Genomic DNA, 17347 nt, shown 5'->3' on the forward strand with positions numbered 1-17347 from the left:
AGCAATGATTACATTTCTATTGCATGCTAAAATTCCTACTATATTGTATTTCCAAACAGTTTCTGTCTATGTGACTGGTGTAAAGAAATTCAAAGTCAGTCTCCCACAATATTGACTGGCCTGCAGCCAGTTGCCATCTGTTTAGAAAGAGCTCTTCTTAAAAAGCCAGGGTCTGCAGGCATTTTTGTTACTTAATAGTAAACACAACGTTCAAACTGGGCTCCTCCTTCTTGGCTTATTGCCAGCAGCAGCGCGAATGACTGCCTCCGACCGTGATTACTAGGTCTAGCAGCATCGCGTTTCTACTCGTTAGCACCTGGCTTGGCATATTAGCACAAGCTAATCACTGGGTTATTTGACACGTACCTGCTCAGTAGAAAGCCACCCCTTGTCGCTCTTTGGTCCAAGCTGCTCTCCAAGTGCCCAAAAGCAAGTGAAAGTCAAGCCAAGCCTCGCCCTCGTGTAGTAAAAAGCTTTATCTGTTTGGCACTTTGTTTCAATTCGGTTTTGTTTTTTTCTTACTACGTGCTATGTCCACTTTCGTAGCTACTCGCCAATCAACATGCAAAGTCACTCCCGCACTCGACGCGCTGTGATTGGCTGATGTAACCACGCTGCGTTCCAGGAAACCCGTAACTTGGAAATTTCTCAGTTGGAATCTCCTACGTCGGACCTGAAGTTCTTCTGGCAAATAATGACTTTGGTTTGAGCGTAACGAATTCTGGTTTGTAAACAAACCAACAGGGCAGACATCATAAGCATAATTCTAAATTATTTCAATCACCAAAGGAGCCTGCAACTAGCTCATTTGAGTAAAACGGAGGAGGAGGGGAGGGGAGGGGGAGACGGCGCATGAGGTAACATAAGCTTATGCTTATTTTACGGTATTTGTCGTTATTTAAAAACCTATTTGTATTGATAAATGCATTAGAAACTACTGAATGCCAGCAGCTGACAATGATGCATTTATATTAGCAGGTGAACAACAATACCTTGCTCTGCCATGTTGTGTAGGCAGTCGTGTGACGTCACACGCCGTAACTAGAAGTACATCGGTTTGGTACGAGTTCACGGGTGGGAATTGACGTGTTCGACTGCCGTTCCAGTGCACTATCACGAGTTACAGGTGAGAAAAACACCAGTTACGGGTTGCCTGGATTGAACCAAAACATTAACAGTCAGGCAGAGGACTCAGACACTGGCACACATGTATAAAGACCCAAAAGTGATGGATCGAGCAGGATTATTTCTGTAAAAGCTGACATTTTATTTTGTAGGAAAGTCCTACAGACTCTACCTTTAACTTCTTTGATTAGTTTCATGTTTGTGATGATTTGCTAACTAGTTTGATAGTAAGTGCGTATTACTCTTTCATCATGACTTTTTTTTTACTGCATTTAAGGACAAACATGAAAAAGTAAAGATTCAATAATCGATGAATGATTTGGACTGAAAACTTATTCTGCATGTTATCACCTTTGGACACCAAGTAGTTTTACATGATTTTTAGCTCACAAAAACTCAACATTCATCTTATACTGTATGAAATGATTACACTCATGTCGGTATATGTCAGTAGGCTATGTCTGAGGCTAGCCATTGGCACCAACATAATTCTCTATTTTGCTCCATTTGCTTACATTGCTTGCTGTTAGGATGTTACTCACAGCTTGTTGGCCTGAGCCTCAGTGAAGATCTTTAAAGATGGAACAGCCCCAGTATTATGTAACAGTTTAGATGCAGATCCAGCCCCTGCTGGCCTTTGTTTGCAAAGGAGTCATCAGTAAAGGGGTGAGGACAAACAGCTGTTGTTGTCCAGAGAAAACAAACAAACAAACAAAAACAACCCCCCCCCCCCACCCCCCACCTCCGCCCACCTCAAACTTTCTGTTGTTTCTGCTGTCTTTGTCTTTGGGTAAAGAAAATACCTGTGACTGTCCTGTACAACCTTAAAGAATACTTACAAATGCCTCTTTTAGTACTTACAGCATCAAGTGCTGGGTGGAGGAAAAGTTGAAAGGTGAAATAGACTTCCAATGTGTAGAAAAATCTCAATAAGCTACCAGGTGTTTGGCCTGAAATAGCAGATTTGAAACTCTTGGCTTGTCCTTCAACATTGTCCTAAAAGGATGCGAAAGCCAGATGTCAGGTTCAGGCCAAGTCTTGCAAAATTTGTGAAATAAGGCATTCAGGGAACCTGGAAAACACACCAGAGGATTGTACCAACATCCATATATTACATCATTATTATGAAACTTTCCTGTTACAGGCATTGTTAATATCAGTTTAGAATATTTGAGCTGTTGCTGAAAAACTCATGAGGATTGATTTCAGTCTGTTTTTTTTTTTTACCAGGTAAGAATAGCACACAGTAGCTTTAAGGATATGATGCATAGTTTTTAAACATTATTTAGTAGACAAGACTTTGTAGACAAGACTTTGTAGAAATCAAAACTTAAATTATACCATAAATTTGAATAAGCCTTTTAAATATACATTGGAGCAATTTGCCTCCCATGGAGACTGTCATCTCGCATCTTTCTACTGTAGTGCAGAATCATCAAATTAGTGACATATACAGTTCGTTATATGATGAGTGGCTGTGCAAAATAGACCAGTACAAGACGAAGAAGAAGAATGGTTGTTATGCAAAAACAATTGAAAACTTTGCAAATGGATAATCATACTTGTCATGGATTGTAGTAGGAGCTTCTTGACCTGGAAAGCACTGCTGTTTCATCGATGAGTTGGATGAGCAGGGGGCCATTCCTGTCCTGAACCTGATGGCTTAATATCCCTAAACATTTTCATTTTTATGCACTGTACCTTTTATAGGATATGAAGAGAATTTTACCTGCATTTCATGAGTTAAGCCATACAAACACTGCATACTACACCTCCCATGATGCAAGTGGACTGTGTATGTGTGTGTTGCTTCATCTCTCTATCCACTCAATATGAAAATACTTCCTCTTCACAATGTCATCTACTTGTATATTATAACATGTTGTTTACACTTGTCTTGGTGTATTTCAGCCAGGCATTGTATGGCAGAGCAGGGCTCCCCGGTATTGTATGGGTATGTGACAAACCAACTTTATTCACAAAGCACTTTTAAAAACAACCACAGCTGTAAACAAAGTGCTTTACAGGTAGATTAAATTAAAAAGATAGAAAAAGATAAGGAAAAACATGTATGCTTTTATTGAGGTTAGTGAGTGAGTAAGGTAGGCTGACTAACTCTAATTACGAATGGATGAATGAATGATCTTGCTCAATGAATGACACGGTAGAGGAAAGGGTGTGTTTCTTTACACAATTGTTTGTGATGGTTTTAGTATGTTGTCTGAACTGATTCATGATGTTTTGAACATTGATATGGACTTTTGTGGCTGTTGCATTTAACCACTCTCCCCCCAACTAACAGCTTATTGGGCATACACACAGGTCTTAACGCAAGCAGCTCCCATGTTTCCAGACAGCACAAGAAAAAAACCCCACACTACTAAATGTGAGCTTTTTTACCATCTGAAAGCAAAACAAAAACACACTAGACTGAAGCACAGTCTGTCACATTGATGCATGACTCATGGTTTTCACTGTGAGAAGATGAGATTCACATGGAACCAGAAGCTGCAAGTACTAACACATCCTTGATTATGTGCACAGGGCTTAATCCTTTTGCTTTACACCCTTTGTTCAACAATTCAGGTCTGGAAATAAGAGCTGACTCGATGATGGCCTGTACAGAAGATACTCAGCCACACTGCACTTTATCGTATTGATTACATCAATTAACTCCCCTCTGCCTTCTTGCACAGTTTCATACCTACATATTGGTATCTGTGCTCAATCATTTGGCCTCACATCACTGGCTGGCTGGGCTTTCTGCTCTGCTTCTCTGGTGTAGTGGGAGTGGTGTATATTAGAGTATGTGTGTCTGTCTGTGTGTCTGTGAGTACGTTGCTCCTCCCATGTTCCTTCTCTCCCTCACTCTGTGTTTTGTTGGGGGTACAACACTCTTGTTCCTGTGGACCAATCACTCCGTAGATCTCTCCCACTCACAGCACACTCCCTTGCTCTTTTCTCTCTGTTCCTCTTTATCCTTTAGATGCTCTTCTGTTTCCTCTTTTTCCTTCTTCAGAAACATACTGCTCCTGCTTCCAGCCAGGATCTACAAACCTGCTCCTCAAGGTAAGAAACAAACACCTCCTCAGACTCACATGTTTATTTACCTGTCAACAAAACATTTCTTTACCTGAAACTGACTTGTTCAGGGGGATTGTTTTGTTTTTTTTTGTCTCAGATGGCTCTGCTTGGGTTAATCAATGTGTTTGCTTTCAACCTTAGTTATCTTCACATCTCACTCCTAGGACTAGTCCCTACAGGCAGAAGTGCCAACACGTGTAAATGAGTTACTTCATACAGGCATCAGATAGCAGAGGGTGATGACAGGGACCATGCGGAAGAGTGTGGGAGCTTATGTGCAAACTTTATGCCTTCACCTGCTAGCTTCTCAGATTTTCTCCCAATGCAATTGCAACAAAAGAATACAAACTGTGTGTGAATTTAAATTATTTACCTAATGTAGGGATGAGGAGCGTTTCACATGGGAGTGGGTTACAGTGAGGGTCAGGAGTGTTCTTTGTGTCCAAGTGGGTGCTATGTTGAACATGTTGAACACGTCTCAGTTTAAAAACATCTGTTTGAAGGGTATAGGTGTGCATGAATGATGCAGCGTACAACTCCAGCTTTCTGTAGATGAGAGGGACTTCTATTGTCAGTGTCATCATGATCATATACCACCAAACTGAAGCAGAATTGTCTTTTTTCAGGTACAAAAAAGAGGAAAATGTGCAATTGTTTAATGCTATGGTTGAGTAAAGATATTAAAATTATATCTCCACTAAATTCACTTCAAACCATGTTACTGTCCTCTTGTTCTTCTACTTTCCACATTCTAGGTTGTAGAAGCCAGTTTGATGAAAGCAAGTCAGAGCTTGATCTGTACTCTGTGAGGTCATTTGATGAAGTGAGAAACCTGAGAGAAACGACTGATAGGAACATAGCAAAGACAACAACAGTGTTTCTCATGTCAACAAAAGGACTCAAACTAGCTCTGCTACAGATGAAGTAAAACACACGTCATCCACAAACCTAATAACAGTCCCTGAGCTCGTTGTGTAAAGATAGCAGTTATTAGTGCTTGAACCCATGTAATGGATGTTGCTTTGAGTCACTAGTAATATTCAGTCAAACTGGAGCCAACAAGGCTGTAACGTGAAGGACTAAATTAACCATCAGCAGACCGGAGGAGGCTGGAGATCAATGAACTCATGTTACTAAAAGGTATTTTTTCTTTATGCTTATGGGAAGACTTCTTTTCTTTGTTTCAATAGATGCTTCAGAAAGTGTTGCTTTAACCTGAAAAAGACATTTTAAAGCCCTTAATAGTGCTATTGTGGTGTTGGTGCGTGCTTTCCAAAACATGCAGGGGTATTTACTCATAAGCTCACCTCACTGAGTGTGGTCAAATAATATGCTCTGTTTGAAGCTTGGCATGATGGTTGTATAACGTTCATTTTGTTCCGTTTTCATGCAGACACGAAACCAGATGTAGGCAACCACTAGTTTCCTGTTTTTTTTGCAAAGCTGGCAAATAATAACAGCACCTTGCAACATCAACTAATCTCTCATGAAGCTGAGACCACTGGTTTAGTAAATCTGAATGCTGGGAGAGCAGCTTGCAATGTTAGCTAAAAATCATGAACAAGAAATACCACCAGTGTCATAAACACGTTGAATGAGCTGTAGGTATCCCAGGTTGACAGTGCAGTAGTAAGCAGTCTTCTCAGAGACATCAGACATACCTGCCGTCATGTCCTCAGGTTGTAATCCCACCTTGTCTAACAGCTTTGACCTGCTTGTTTCCGCTGAAGTTGCCTGGGTGACTATGTAAGCTCCAGTTTTAAGAATAACAAACATTGCTTTTGCAAAGTTGTTACAGTCTGACAGCTGGGGATTTATATATTCGGTTTGGCATTAATACGACTTAAAAAGGAATTTTAGTGGTACTTAAAAGTGAGATACATAGCGGGTGAGACGTTGAATTCTGTTTGACAGTGCAATAACAACACCTGAGACAAGCTGAGGCAGCAGGAACTCATAGTTAAAACTAAGTTGTTATTAGATTCAAACAAAAAAGCATGATGTGAGAATTTCAAGTCTGAACAGGCAAAAAGTCTGCTATCCTTGGCTATTTGTGGTAGGAATAGACTGATTATCAGCCGGGCCGATATTTGGCATTTTGAGGCATATCGGCATCGGCCTTTTTTTAAATCCGACGGGCGATAAGAAACAAATTTAAAACTGTATTGCTGCAGCTCTGATGCAGCCGCTCCACTGTCTGCAGTCACCACTCTATCCTCAGCACTGTCCCACTCACAGTACCTACTGATTGGTTACAAGCAGAGCCATGGCTTGGGAAACAGCCAACCAGCAGTGTAGTTATTACAGTTATTGCAGTTACATCAAAATTTTAAAAACTTTATTTACTGTAGAAAACTTTAGCTATTTATTTTTTCAAGTTTTCATTTAACTTTATAAAACATGCTGCTGAGCCTAGGAGCTGTTTAATAAACTCATGCTTTAAGGTATTTGAATTAAGTTAAGTGTTGGAGTTTGTATTGTTCAGAATTTTGACTCCAATAATTTAACTTTGACTGTAAATTAATATCAGCTTCAAATATCGGTTATCGGCCTCCTTGATTGCAAATAATAGGTATCGGTATCAGCCCAGAAAAATCCATATCGGTCTATCTCTAGTTTGTAGCAACTAATTTTTACAACTTCACAAGAATAGAAAAAATGCGTTTTTCAAATTTGACACGGTCAGTTCTTCCTGCCATAAATCATTACACGAATAAGGTGGCTGTCATTGTAAAGATTTTTTCTCATGACATTCTTACCAAGAATAAAAAGGAGAACAAAGGTTACATTGCATGCTCTAGAACAGAGTTCTCAAATGGGGGTACTTGAGGGCACTCCAGGGGGTACGCAAGTTTCAAAAATGTATATTCAAAAAGTAGCAACCAAGCAAAATTCCTTTAACACCTTTATTCAGTCATTGTTTGAATTCAATATAAGTCTAAGTTGATACACTGAATATTAATCCAATAGACACTGAATATTAATCCAATAGACACTAACAGTACAGCACTGTGTTTTACATCTTCTTTTCCAACCAAAATTAGTTTGCCCTTGTTCAGGGGTACTTGGCAGAATAAAAACAATTCATTGGAGGTACATCACTGAAGAAAGTTTGAGAACCAATGCTTTAGAAGGTAGAAGTCCAGCCCAGTTGGAAATTTGAGTTCTCACTCTCAGGGGTCTGTGTTTTCTTTCCGTTTCCTGTCCGTCCTTGACTTCACGCTTGTGATAATTGCAGCCACATTGCGCTGCGACAGGACTGCATGTACAGTGTGTGTGAGCTTGTATTGAGAAAATCTTGCACAAGGGCACATCTTTTTTCATATGTTTACGTTTCTCTGTTTTAAAGCCCTCATGCTGGATCTGGCACTGAACCCCATTTCCCGTCATGAAGTATACAAACAAATCAAACACAGCAGTTCCTTGCACAATATGGCTTTGAACAAGGGTTGGGTGAACAAGTCATTTCTCTGATGTGATCTTTCCATTACTTGCAGCCTGACATAAAGTGTTTGTTCTAGAGCTGAAGTGTTAATACAAAACTGTCTGTTACCTGAAAGCTAATCGGAAGAGTTAAACACCACAGAAAACTATGTACCTTCAAAGCAGGTTCATTGTCCGCTAGTTTGTGTGAAATTAACATGTTGCAGAAATGTTGTCCTTTCTAAAGCCTCCACGAGGTCTGATAATAAGTGCTGTGACTGTTACAGATTGTTGAATACTTATTATTACTAACCCGTTAAAGTCCTTTTGCATACCGACTCGAGCATATAAAAACACAGCTAAAGCCTGGGGTTAAATACATGCAGCTTTTACGAGACAGCAGCTAATTTGTAGCTGGCTGTTAAACGCTGCTGTCATAGAACTGGTTTTCTTCTTGATACCAGCCAAACCTTTTGAAATCCAAACCTTTGAGCACTCTGTAAAAATGAGTACTTTACAAAATTCTGTGTAATCTCTTCTCAAGCCTGTATTCTAATTTGCCCATAGCTAGAAACAAACTTCAGTACCTTGCTCTTTCTCTGCAGAAAGCCCAAAGATAAGGTATCTCACTGTGGTCAAAAATTCATCCTTTAAAGCAATTTGCTGATTCTGTTCTTTTAATGTGTGTTAATGTAGTGGCATTGTTGATGTCAAAATTTGAATGCATTTATCAACCTTTTTTGAACTTTAAGGGCTCAAAGCACTCAGAGTTGTTATTTTTGCTCATCATCATTTTTATTCTCTCACTTTCAGAGTGTTAATGCTTTAGTGATAACCACAGTTCTTTCTTAAACTCATTCCTTGTCAACAGAAAATGGGTTCGAAGCGGCAGATGGGCTACAAATGTCGCATAGCAGTAGTGCTGCTTCTCCTCCTGGCCAGTATTGCTGCTCTGGTTGCTGTTGCTGTCATCCAGGACACCTGGGGAACTAAAGAGTACACAATAGAGGTGAGTGAATGCATTTTAAGCTACATTTAAAGCCTCTTTGTATTTGGCTGTGGGTTTGCCTCACTTTACACTACAAAGATATGAATGTGAACCTAGACGATTTCCAGATGTCGGGGCAGAGTCAGCTGACATATGGTGGCCCTGCTGGACCATGTGTGTTTATTTAAAGAGGATGCTCAGAGTGGCAGCAGGCTCTGTGTAGTTTCATTCAACATTTCTGGTTTTAAGTGCTCTGTAAGATCTCATATGGCTGTTATTATACATATGTACCATGTACCATTTAAGCTCTGTGTCACTAATGGAGACCAAATATCTTTCTTTCTTTCTTCTTTTCTGCAGTATGGTATAGTGATAGACTCTGGTTCATCTCGCTCAAATGTCTATCTGTATGAGTGGCCAGGGGAGAAGGAGAATGAAACAGGAGTGGTGACTGAGAAGGAGAACTGTAGAGTTGCGGGTAAGTTTCTACCATGACAAAAAGTATGAAAGTTCTTATGTTAAAAAAAAAAGTTTTAAAAAGTTAGTATATATGAAATAAATATACAGAAATGTTTATGTGGGTTTATTGAGGTAAGAAAATCTTAGCTAAAGCTTAGTAAGCATTTTACAATCTCAGACACTCTCTATCAACAGTCAATTGACGGACAAAATTAAAAATGTAACAACAGCACATTAATGCACGTACCTCACTTAATGTATTACGCTGCTGTACTTAAGGCTATGTTTCAAGCTTGGCTTTGTGCCCACAGGGGATGGTATCTCAGAGATGATGGTTGACCCAGAGAAAGACGCCAAATCATGGGAGGCATTCAGCAGCTGCATGGACAGAATCAAGAAAGCCATTCCTGCTGAAAAACACAAAACCACGCCTCTCTTTCTGGGAGCTACTGCTGGAATGAGGCTGCTACAGTAAGAAAGAGCTGAAATCAGTCAGCTTTGTCTGTTGTCTTCTTGTTATTTATAAGGATTAGTGACAGGAAGGATCAGAGACAATGTTTAGACCCCATTCATGCATTCATCCCGACCCTATTCCGGCACAGCATAACTTCTCTCAAAGACCTCCCAGTAATAAAAAGGCTCAGCAGTAAAGACATGTCCGTACTGAAACCGGGACAAAACGTCCCTGTGGTGTCAGAATACTGGTCCAGGCATGAGGAGTTCATTAAACACAAACAGTTTTGAACTTGAACTAAAGAGACAAAGTTCCACTTTTACTCTTTAAACTGGTGTGGTCACTAGCTGCTGGTTGATAAAGTAAAGATAGATAATTTGTTTCACACAAAGCAAACTTTCAGCACACTGTCACTTGTATGGGATTTGCAGATGTGGCTTCTGTTTCATATTATATTTTGGATGATAGAGCTTCTCAAAAATGACTAATGTGATTGTTACACTTGTTCAGTTTTTCACTGTTACCCACATCTGCTATTGTCTGTAAGATAAGCTGTTGTGTATTTCCTGCTGTGCTGCAAGTGAGAAAGATGAGCAGAGGTCCAATGCAATCCTGGAGAGTCTCAGAGGATACCTTGGCTCTTTGCCTTTTAACTTCCAAAACGCCTCCATCATAAGTGGTCAGGAGGAGGGGCTGTACGGCTGGGTCACTGTCAACTACCTCATGGGAAACTTTGTGGAGGTAAGACACGCTCATTAGTGCAATGTTGATTCCTGTCGACTTGGGCCAAAGCCACAGGCTGATGAATTTATCCTTTATCTATGCAGAGAAACTTTTTGAACAAGTATATTCGCCCAGATGGAGCAGAGACTGTTGGGTCAATGGACCTTGGTGGAGCGTCGACACAGATTGCATTTGCAGTCCAGGATAAACTCCAAGGGCCTGACTACATGCATATAAAGCTGTACGGATATCCGTACAATGTTTATACACACAGTTTCTTGTGCTACGGCAAAAATGAGGCCGAGAAAAGGGTTCTGGACAAAGTAATTCGGGTAAGCAACTTTTTCCTATATGTGTGAAAAGAATGAAATTATGTCTGATCTCTTTAGCATGATCTCTCCTTGGTACAAGGGATCTAATACTTATCACAGATCAGCCCTGTTCAGATATAGTGTCTGTGTTGATATTATAAGTTGTTGTGTGTGGGTTTTTTTGCACACATGTACATACTAAAAGGCATTAAAAATGAATGCATGAACACTGCTATCCATGAGCTGCTAACCCACAAAGGGAGATGAGTGAAGAATGCATTATGTCATTAAGGATATTGATCTGATTCTGAATGTCATCTAGCTCGTCTGCTGGAAAAGCATTTTTCTGGCAGCTTATTGCTTAATTCTTGAAAGTAATGTTATTACGTGTGCATAAATGTTCAACGCTGGGATAATATGTTATGGGAAAAAATATGCAGCAGACTGCTGAAAAAAGAAAAAGTAGAACAGAGGAAGTAAAAACACAAACTTCATTTCACTCTCCTGAGACGTTACTTGTCCCTCTTCTCAACATTTTTATCCTCCCTTATATTTTTCTTCTAGGGAGCTTCTGACCCATCCTACATTGTTAACCCCTGCTACCCAGCAGGATTCAATATCACTCTGAAGGCCTCAGCCATTTATGACACTGAGTGCACAGAGACACCCAAAAGCTACAACCCAGATCAAGAGTTCTTCTTTGTGGGAGTTAAAGACTCGGACAAATGTGGCAGCATAGTGAAATCTATATTTGATTTCAACAATTGCTCTGCATCACAGTGTTCCTTTAACGGAGTGGAGCAGCCACCGGTCACAGGAGATTTTATGGTAAGATGTCAAAATTCTCCACATGCACAAAAAGGTTGAACTTCAGTATGACTCACCACATGTTGCTACTTTACCTGCCAGGCATATGCAGGATTCTTCTACACTGCTCGAGCTCTGGTGGGGGAGCAACCGTCAGATTTTGATCAGTTCAATGCTTCCGTCACGAAGTTCTGCCACTCAGACTGGAAAGTGGTAAGTTAATTCAGCTGGGATCTGGTGCTAATGTGAAAGAAGGGGATAATAAATAACCGATAACTGAAGGAAGCATCAGGTAGAAGACGAACAAAGAAGAGGAAGCAGAAACAAAGACGGTGCACAAACTAATATAAAAGCTGAAATGAAAGGATACTTTGTGGTGAGTGGTTGGGCTAACACAGAAACATGGAGCACAGTGGGAAACCACAATCCTTATCCTTTAAGATTAGAAAGGAGCAGCTGCTTCCTGGGGCAAAACACCTGCAGATTACTACCTGAAGAGTACAAAGTTGTGTGACTACATTTCTTCTCTAATGTAGGTAAACCTCCTGGACTGAACAGTTACGATGAAGGTCTTCTTTTCCTTTGACAGAATGATACTAAGCCTTGAAAAGGAGTTACAGCTAAAAGAACTTAGGATTTGAATAATAAAAGGAGAAAGCTGAATTTAAGAAAGAAATAAAAAGTAAAACTAAGAATTTGAAAGTATATATTTGGTCATGTTGCTGTTTTGAAATCATTTTTAAAAATTTTCTTTCTTGAAAGAGCTTACTTTTTTAAATAATTCTGTAAAAAAGCAAAATAATTCCTCGTACAATTTTTTTGTGTGTGTTTGAGTTCTGTTTGACTCTTACAATATTAATCATGTAGCATGCATTCATTTACTTCCATCTGTACTGTTCCATCAGCTTATACATGACACTCATTTTTCTCTTTTTCAGCTGAGGGCAGAAAAGACCTGGATTTCAGACAGATATCTCAGGACATACTGTTATGCTGCTCATTACGTCTTCACTTTGCTGGCAGATGGGTACAAGTTTGATGAAAAGACTTGGAAAAATATTAACTTTCAAAAACAGGTAGGTTTCATAAAAACTTTACATTAATTACCTGCCACACACTTTACTGCAGCTACTGCCTCTCACTTACGTTAATCTCGAGATATCTTCTTTTTACTCTTTGTTTAAACAAATTAAAAAAAATATTTTGCTTCCTTTACTTTGGGGATTATCAAGAATGCAACCACCAAAATACTTTTTAAGAGTAGTCTCTAGGCTGTCAGCTTTCTGTCTTGTTTAGAGCAGACATTTAACAGTATTTAACACACCAGTGTGCACTAGGCCACCCAGTTGGACCTATTAAAGACAGAAGGCTGACATACCACTCAACTGCGCTCATAAGATGAAGGCAGAGTGAAAGACAGGCAATGTCTTGCTTCAAGATGCCTTCAGGACACAGCGTCTCTTTCACAAAGGAACTCCCTCAGTACAGGGGGATTCCTTCTCTGTGGCACCCAGTTTATCACTCATGAGTCACTGAGAAAGAAAGAAGCTATTAAAAAGTGACACATGACAGCAGCAGTTTCCTAATTGCATGGCGGTTACCCTTTTGACTCTCAAAACCGTTCTTCAAAATCTGGCAGTGCTCCCAATTTCCGACCCAACCAACAAGAGAATAACTGTGCAGTGTGTGCTTTTCGGTGCCTCTGGGGTGTCTGGAAACCCGACAGTTGGTCTCCTCTGGAGGGTTTTATAAAATAGACACACTTGGATTCTTTGCAGAGATTGTCTTTGGGTGTTACGACTCATCTTTTACCCTGGAGCTGTATGCTACTTCAAAACAAGGCTGTCAGTAATGCTTCTTTTGAAGACATGCACAGAAAAAAATGTACAGTGATGATAAAAGAATCGCAGCTGGAATAGCCTGGAAGATTTCTATGAGAAAATGTCCCCAAATTCAAAAACGCATCCAGAAAGTCATGCACAACTGTGACAACAGATAACTGTGTAACAAAGTCAATAAGGTTACAAAGAAAAAGAAAAGAAATAAGACTTTTTGAGCAGTGATACATAGATGATGCAATCTTAGAAACACACAAACAATGCAACAAAGCTGCACTCATGTTCATAAAATGTGACACAAATTCATTATATGGATTTCATCAAACTTAGCGCCCCCTAAAGTCTAAGGGCTCTTTGTTGTGCCAGCTGGACACGCAGAGTTTTTCTGTTGTATTTGTTTATTTAGTTTGAGTGCATTTGACTCTTTACAACATACGTATTATATTTGCAAAGAGTCTGCTGCTTATGCATTTTCATTTAATATGTGTAATAATTCTTTGTTTTCATTCTTAAATGTGCAGGATGCCTGAATTTGTAGCCTGTCTCTCCTAATGGATATCTTTTTCTGTAGTGTTTACCCTTGTGGCCCACTGACGTCAGCAATAATCAGTATTAAACACAGAACAACTCAGCAGAAAGCATGCAAATTTAAAGCCAGAAAATGACACATGTGTCTTTTACTTTCTCTCCTCTACAGGTAAAGGATACCAGCATAGGCTGGAGTTTGGGCTACATGCTGAGTATGTCCAACATGATCCCGTCTGAAGTGAAAATAAACCTCCCCCTGGCAAACCCTGTTTTTGCCGGCCTCGTATTTCTATTTTCAGCGCTAACCATTGTAACTGTCATCATGATTTTCATCTTCCTCATCCGTGCCTGCTACTGAGATTGTGAGTTAAAAGAAAAAATGTAGCATTGTGAGCTTTAAAAGTTGCTGTAATCCCGTAAGAGTAGTAGCACAGCCCAGGCACTTTTATTGACATGTTTTCTATTTTGTTCAGCCTGAGCTGTTCATTTCCTCATGTGCTTATCATTGGAGTTTTTTTAAAAGTGAAGAGCATTGGCAAACATTTGTGCTGCTAGAAACTGAATTTGAATTATTATTTTGAATTTGGAAAGCATGACTTGAAATTGAAATTTTTGCTGAGAGAATTTATTTAACCTACTTGAAAATTCATGAGGACGAGTAATCAAGCACTAATTCGCATAAATCTTATCATTTGGAAAAGCTTGAGTTTCAAGCAAACCTGATTATTCATTTCCTGTCCTTTAGACGTCATTAAACGCCACTATTTCAGCTCACTCTGATCAGGTGAGGAGTACTGTCACAACCTGCATTTCAGTGTTGTGTAGATGTGAAGATAATTTCTGTGAATCTGTCCTCGATTACTCTTCCTCATGGAAGTATATGAGGTAATGGTCGTGCCACGCTTAACTGAAATTGAATCGTCCAACTGAATCTGAATTGTGTGGACATAAATAGAATTTGTATTTTTGGATTTTAGGAATACAAAGAGTTGAGTTTTAAAGTGATTTAAATTAAATTCCAAATCAAATCAATTCAATTTCAAAACACCTGAACTTGCTTAAACTCACTTTCAGATCATGCTTTTTTTTTCCAAGTCCAATATCAAAATTCAAATTTAGCTTCCATTGACACAAATATCAGCCCAGAGAGGAGCCTCACACCGAAAACCTTCACTGTATGTCAGAGCTCGCTACTCTCTGGACTGATTTTTACTTAGAAACAAAACACACATATTTGAACCTCAGGGAGACTCAAAAGATTTCAGTAATACATACTAATTTAACTGTTTTAAGCTCCACTTAAAGTTATTATTGTTGCTGTTGAGGTAAAGAAGATGAAATTGTACGCTTCCCTGACAGTAGCACTAATGGCACTAATGATGAATGAGTACCCAGCTATGCCCTCATGTTCATTCCTGTCTCATATTGTGTAATCTTTATGTGAGATTTCTGGCATACACACACAAGAAGCCTCGGGCAAAAGCATGATTAACTTTTCACCGCCCAACTGACTAAAAAAAAAAAGGGAAAAAAAACTTTTCACAAATGTTACTGCACTGAATGCATTTACTTCCATACAGATGTGTGGCTCTTTGCCCTGATTTTACTGTAGTGTTTTATTGTAGCAGTTTAAACCAGAGGTGCACAAAGATACCCTGCATTTAATGAATGAAGAGCTCCCTCATGAATAATGAATGTGCAATCCATTCATTTTGGTTTTGCATTCTTACCACATGGTAAATTAAGGCACATTTACAGTCTGTTTGCAAACTGTTCAAATATGATCTCAGTGGACTTTAAAAAAGCAGCTTGAATGGTGGTGAATGACAATGCAGTGTAAGTTTTGTCCTGTTAAATAGTCAACTTCCAAGTTATAAAACTGAATAATTCCATTACTGAGAATGTGTTTTTTACAAAGATATAGAAAAGGGAGTTTTGAATTATGAAAGCTCAGAGAAAAAAGTTTGGAGAATAGTTAAATTAGTCCTATCCATGCTGAAAGTACACACCATTTAAGTCTTAGAGCAGCCTATACTTTACAAAATCTCATTACAAACAGGGATTTATGTGAATCTTAAACTGAGACACTTAATTTAGACAAGACTGTTTGTTTATAGATTCTGGCATGGTGATGTAAGAAAAAATATATATATATATGTTCAGTGTTAAGATTGTTTTTATCTAATTCATTTTTCCTCAAGCCTCAACTTTTGACACAAATAGTTTAAACATATGGTACCACTTAATCTGTCTGACTCTGTTAGGTGTGCCTGAAACTCACCTGACATCTCCCAAACATAGATGAAGACTTGCAGGTATAGGGACATTGTTTGTTATTATGGTCTCCAGTTGAACGAAGCATTTTGTTCTGAGGATGTAGACACACGAGCTGCTCCAAAAGGATGAGAAGTTCACTGTTTCAGTCAAAAAGCAACATGTAGAAAAGTTCATGTATATATAGACTTGTGTATCCTGACATTGTGTGATGATGGTACTTTGCATAAGGAACTTTTTCAGAAATGACGTTTTTGCACTGATAAGACTGATGCATGAATTTTATGTAATGCACTCACTGTATTAGATCTGTTTTACTCCCTTTATTCAGTATGTAATAAACCTACCAATTATGTGTACGAGCTCTGAGTATTGTGTTGGATTAAAGCCTTCATAATGAACTATAAAGCTCACTACTGACATTACTGATAGTTATTACGACGACAAAACTACACCAGTCTGAATCCAAAAGCCCCCACCTCATTAAAAATTCTCCACCCTGACTCTGTACTACAGTGCCCTCTAGTGGTGCTGCATGTACTTGCACATACATAAAAATGAGTAAGGACTCTTTTTAAACATTTTTTTTTAATTGAAAGATTTTTCTAAAAAGAAATCCCAAAGGAAAAAAGAAAGACATTTTAAACTACAGCAATATCCACTGGTTCTACAGACACCCTCAGAATCACAATTTGAAAGACATGGGAGGCATGTGACCAAGCAAATAAAAAAATAGCATCATTAAAGTTATTTCTGTTGCGTCTTCTTTTACACACCTGTACAAAAAGCATCTCATAAATATTACTCTTGTTTTCACCATCTCTAGTCTTTCTCTTCTTTCAATAATTTAATTCTCCCATAGAGGTTTTTATATGGTTGATTTTGGTTGAACCATGCTCTTACAGTCCCTCGTCTGTTCCTCTGTCTCCTTTAGCTTCCTATTATTGGTGGTCGGGTGGGTTGGGCTCTGCGTTGTGGCCTCCAGAGCAAGTATGAGATAAAGAAAATGATAAACCTCTGTTTTTTTATTCTCAAAAGAGGACAAGAACTCCCCTTTACACATGTATCATGATAGAAATATCTGTTGTAGTTTTTTCAGGGCCACAACCAGAAGTACTTTTCGTCTTCCACCTAAAATAAGAGACCAAATTAACACACAGTGATGCTCTATGTTTCCTGGAGTCGATAACAATTACCTGTCTTCACTTTTTGTTAAAATGGTTTGTCACTTACACTCTGGAGGTTTCTTTTTCCACACCCACCCGACTCAAGAAAACCTAAACCCCGGATATTAAAATGTGTTTAGCAGCTCATACATCATGATCAATTCTCA

At 39.0% G+C, this 17347-nt stretch overlaps 1 protein-coding gene across 1 annotated transcript; it reads left to right on the plus strand.

The window, feature by feature from the left end:
• Positions 1–1081: 1081 nt before the first annotated feature.
• Positions 1082–16369, plus strand: entpd3 (ectonucleoside triphosphate diphosphohydrolase 3). The gene is made up of 11 exons (XM_074682665.1): positions 1082–1126; positions 4112–4194; positions 8504–8641; positions 8981–9098; positions 9391–9550; positions 10115–10274; positions 10361–10588; positions 11132–11395; positions 11477–11587; positions 12313–12450; positions 13910–16369. Exons 3-11 carry the CDS (start codon positions 8507–8509, stop codon positions 14096–14098), a joined length of 1503 nt encoding a protein of 500 aa, XP_074538766.1. The 5' UTR covers positions 1082–1126; positions 4112–4194; positions 8504–8506; the 3' UTR covers positions 14099–16369.
• Positions 16370–17347: the final 978 nt, after the last annotated feature.

This window comes from Halichoeres trimaculatus, unplaced genomic scaffold (genome assembly GCF_033239565.1).
Source record: "Halichoeres trimaculatus isolate MK-OKI-2021-1 unplaced genomic scaffold, fHalTri1.1 fHalTri1_scaffold_12, whole genome shotgun sequence".
Taxonomy (NCBI): domain Eukaryota; kingdom Metazoa; phylum Chordata; class Actinopteri; order Labriformes; family Labridae; genus Halichoeres; species Halichoeres trimaculatus.

What these genes read in the sequence shown, in the direction of transcription:
- entpd3 (XM_074682665.1), top strand. Translation starts at nt 8,507, where the DNA reads ATGGGTTCGAAGCGGCAGATGGGCTACAAATGTCGCATAGCAGTAGTG. An exon ending in CTAAAGAGTACACAATAGAG is followed by an intron (nt 8,642 to 8,980) that starts GTGAGTGAATGC and finishes TCTTTTCTGCAG; the next exon opens with TATGGTATAGTGATAGACTC. An exon ending in ATATTAACTTTCAAAAACAG is followed by an intron (nt 12,451 to 13,909) that starts GTAGGTTTCATA and finishes TCTCCTCTACAG; the next exon opens with GTAAAGGATACCAGCATAGG.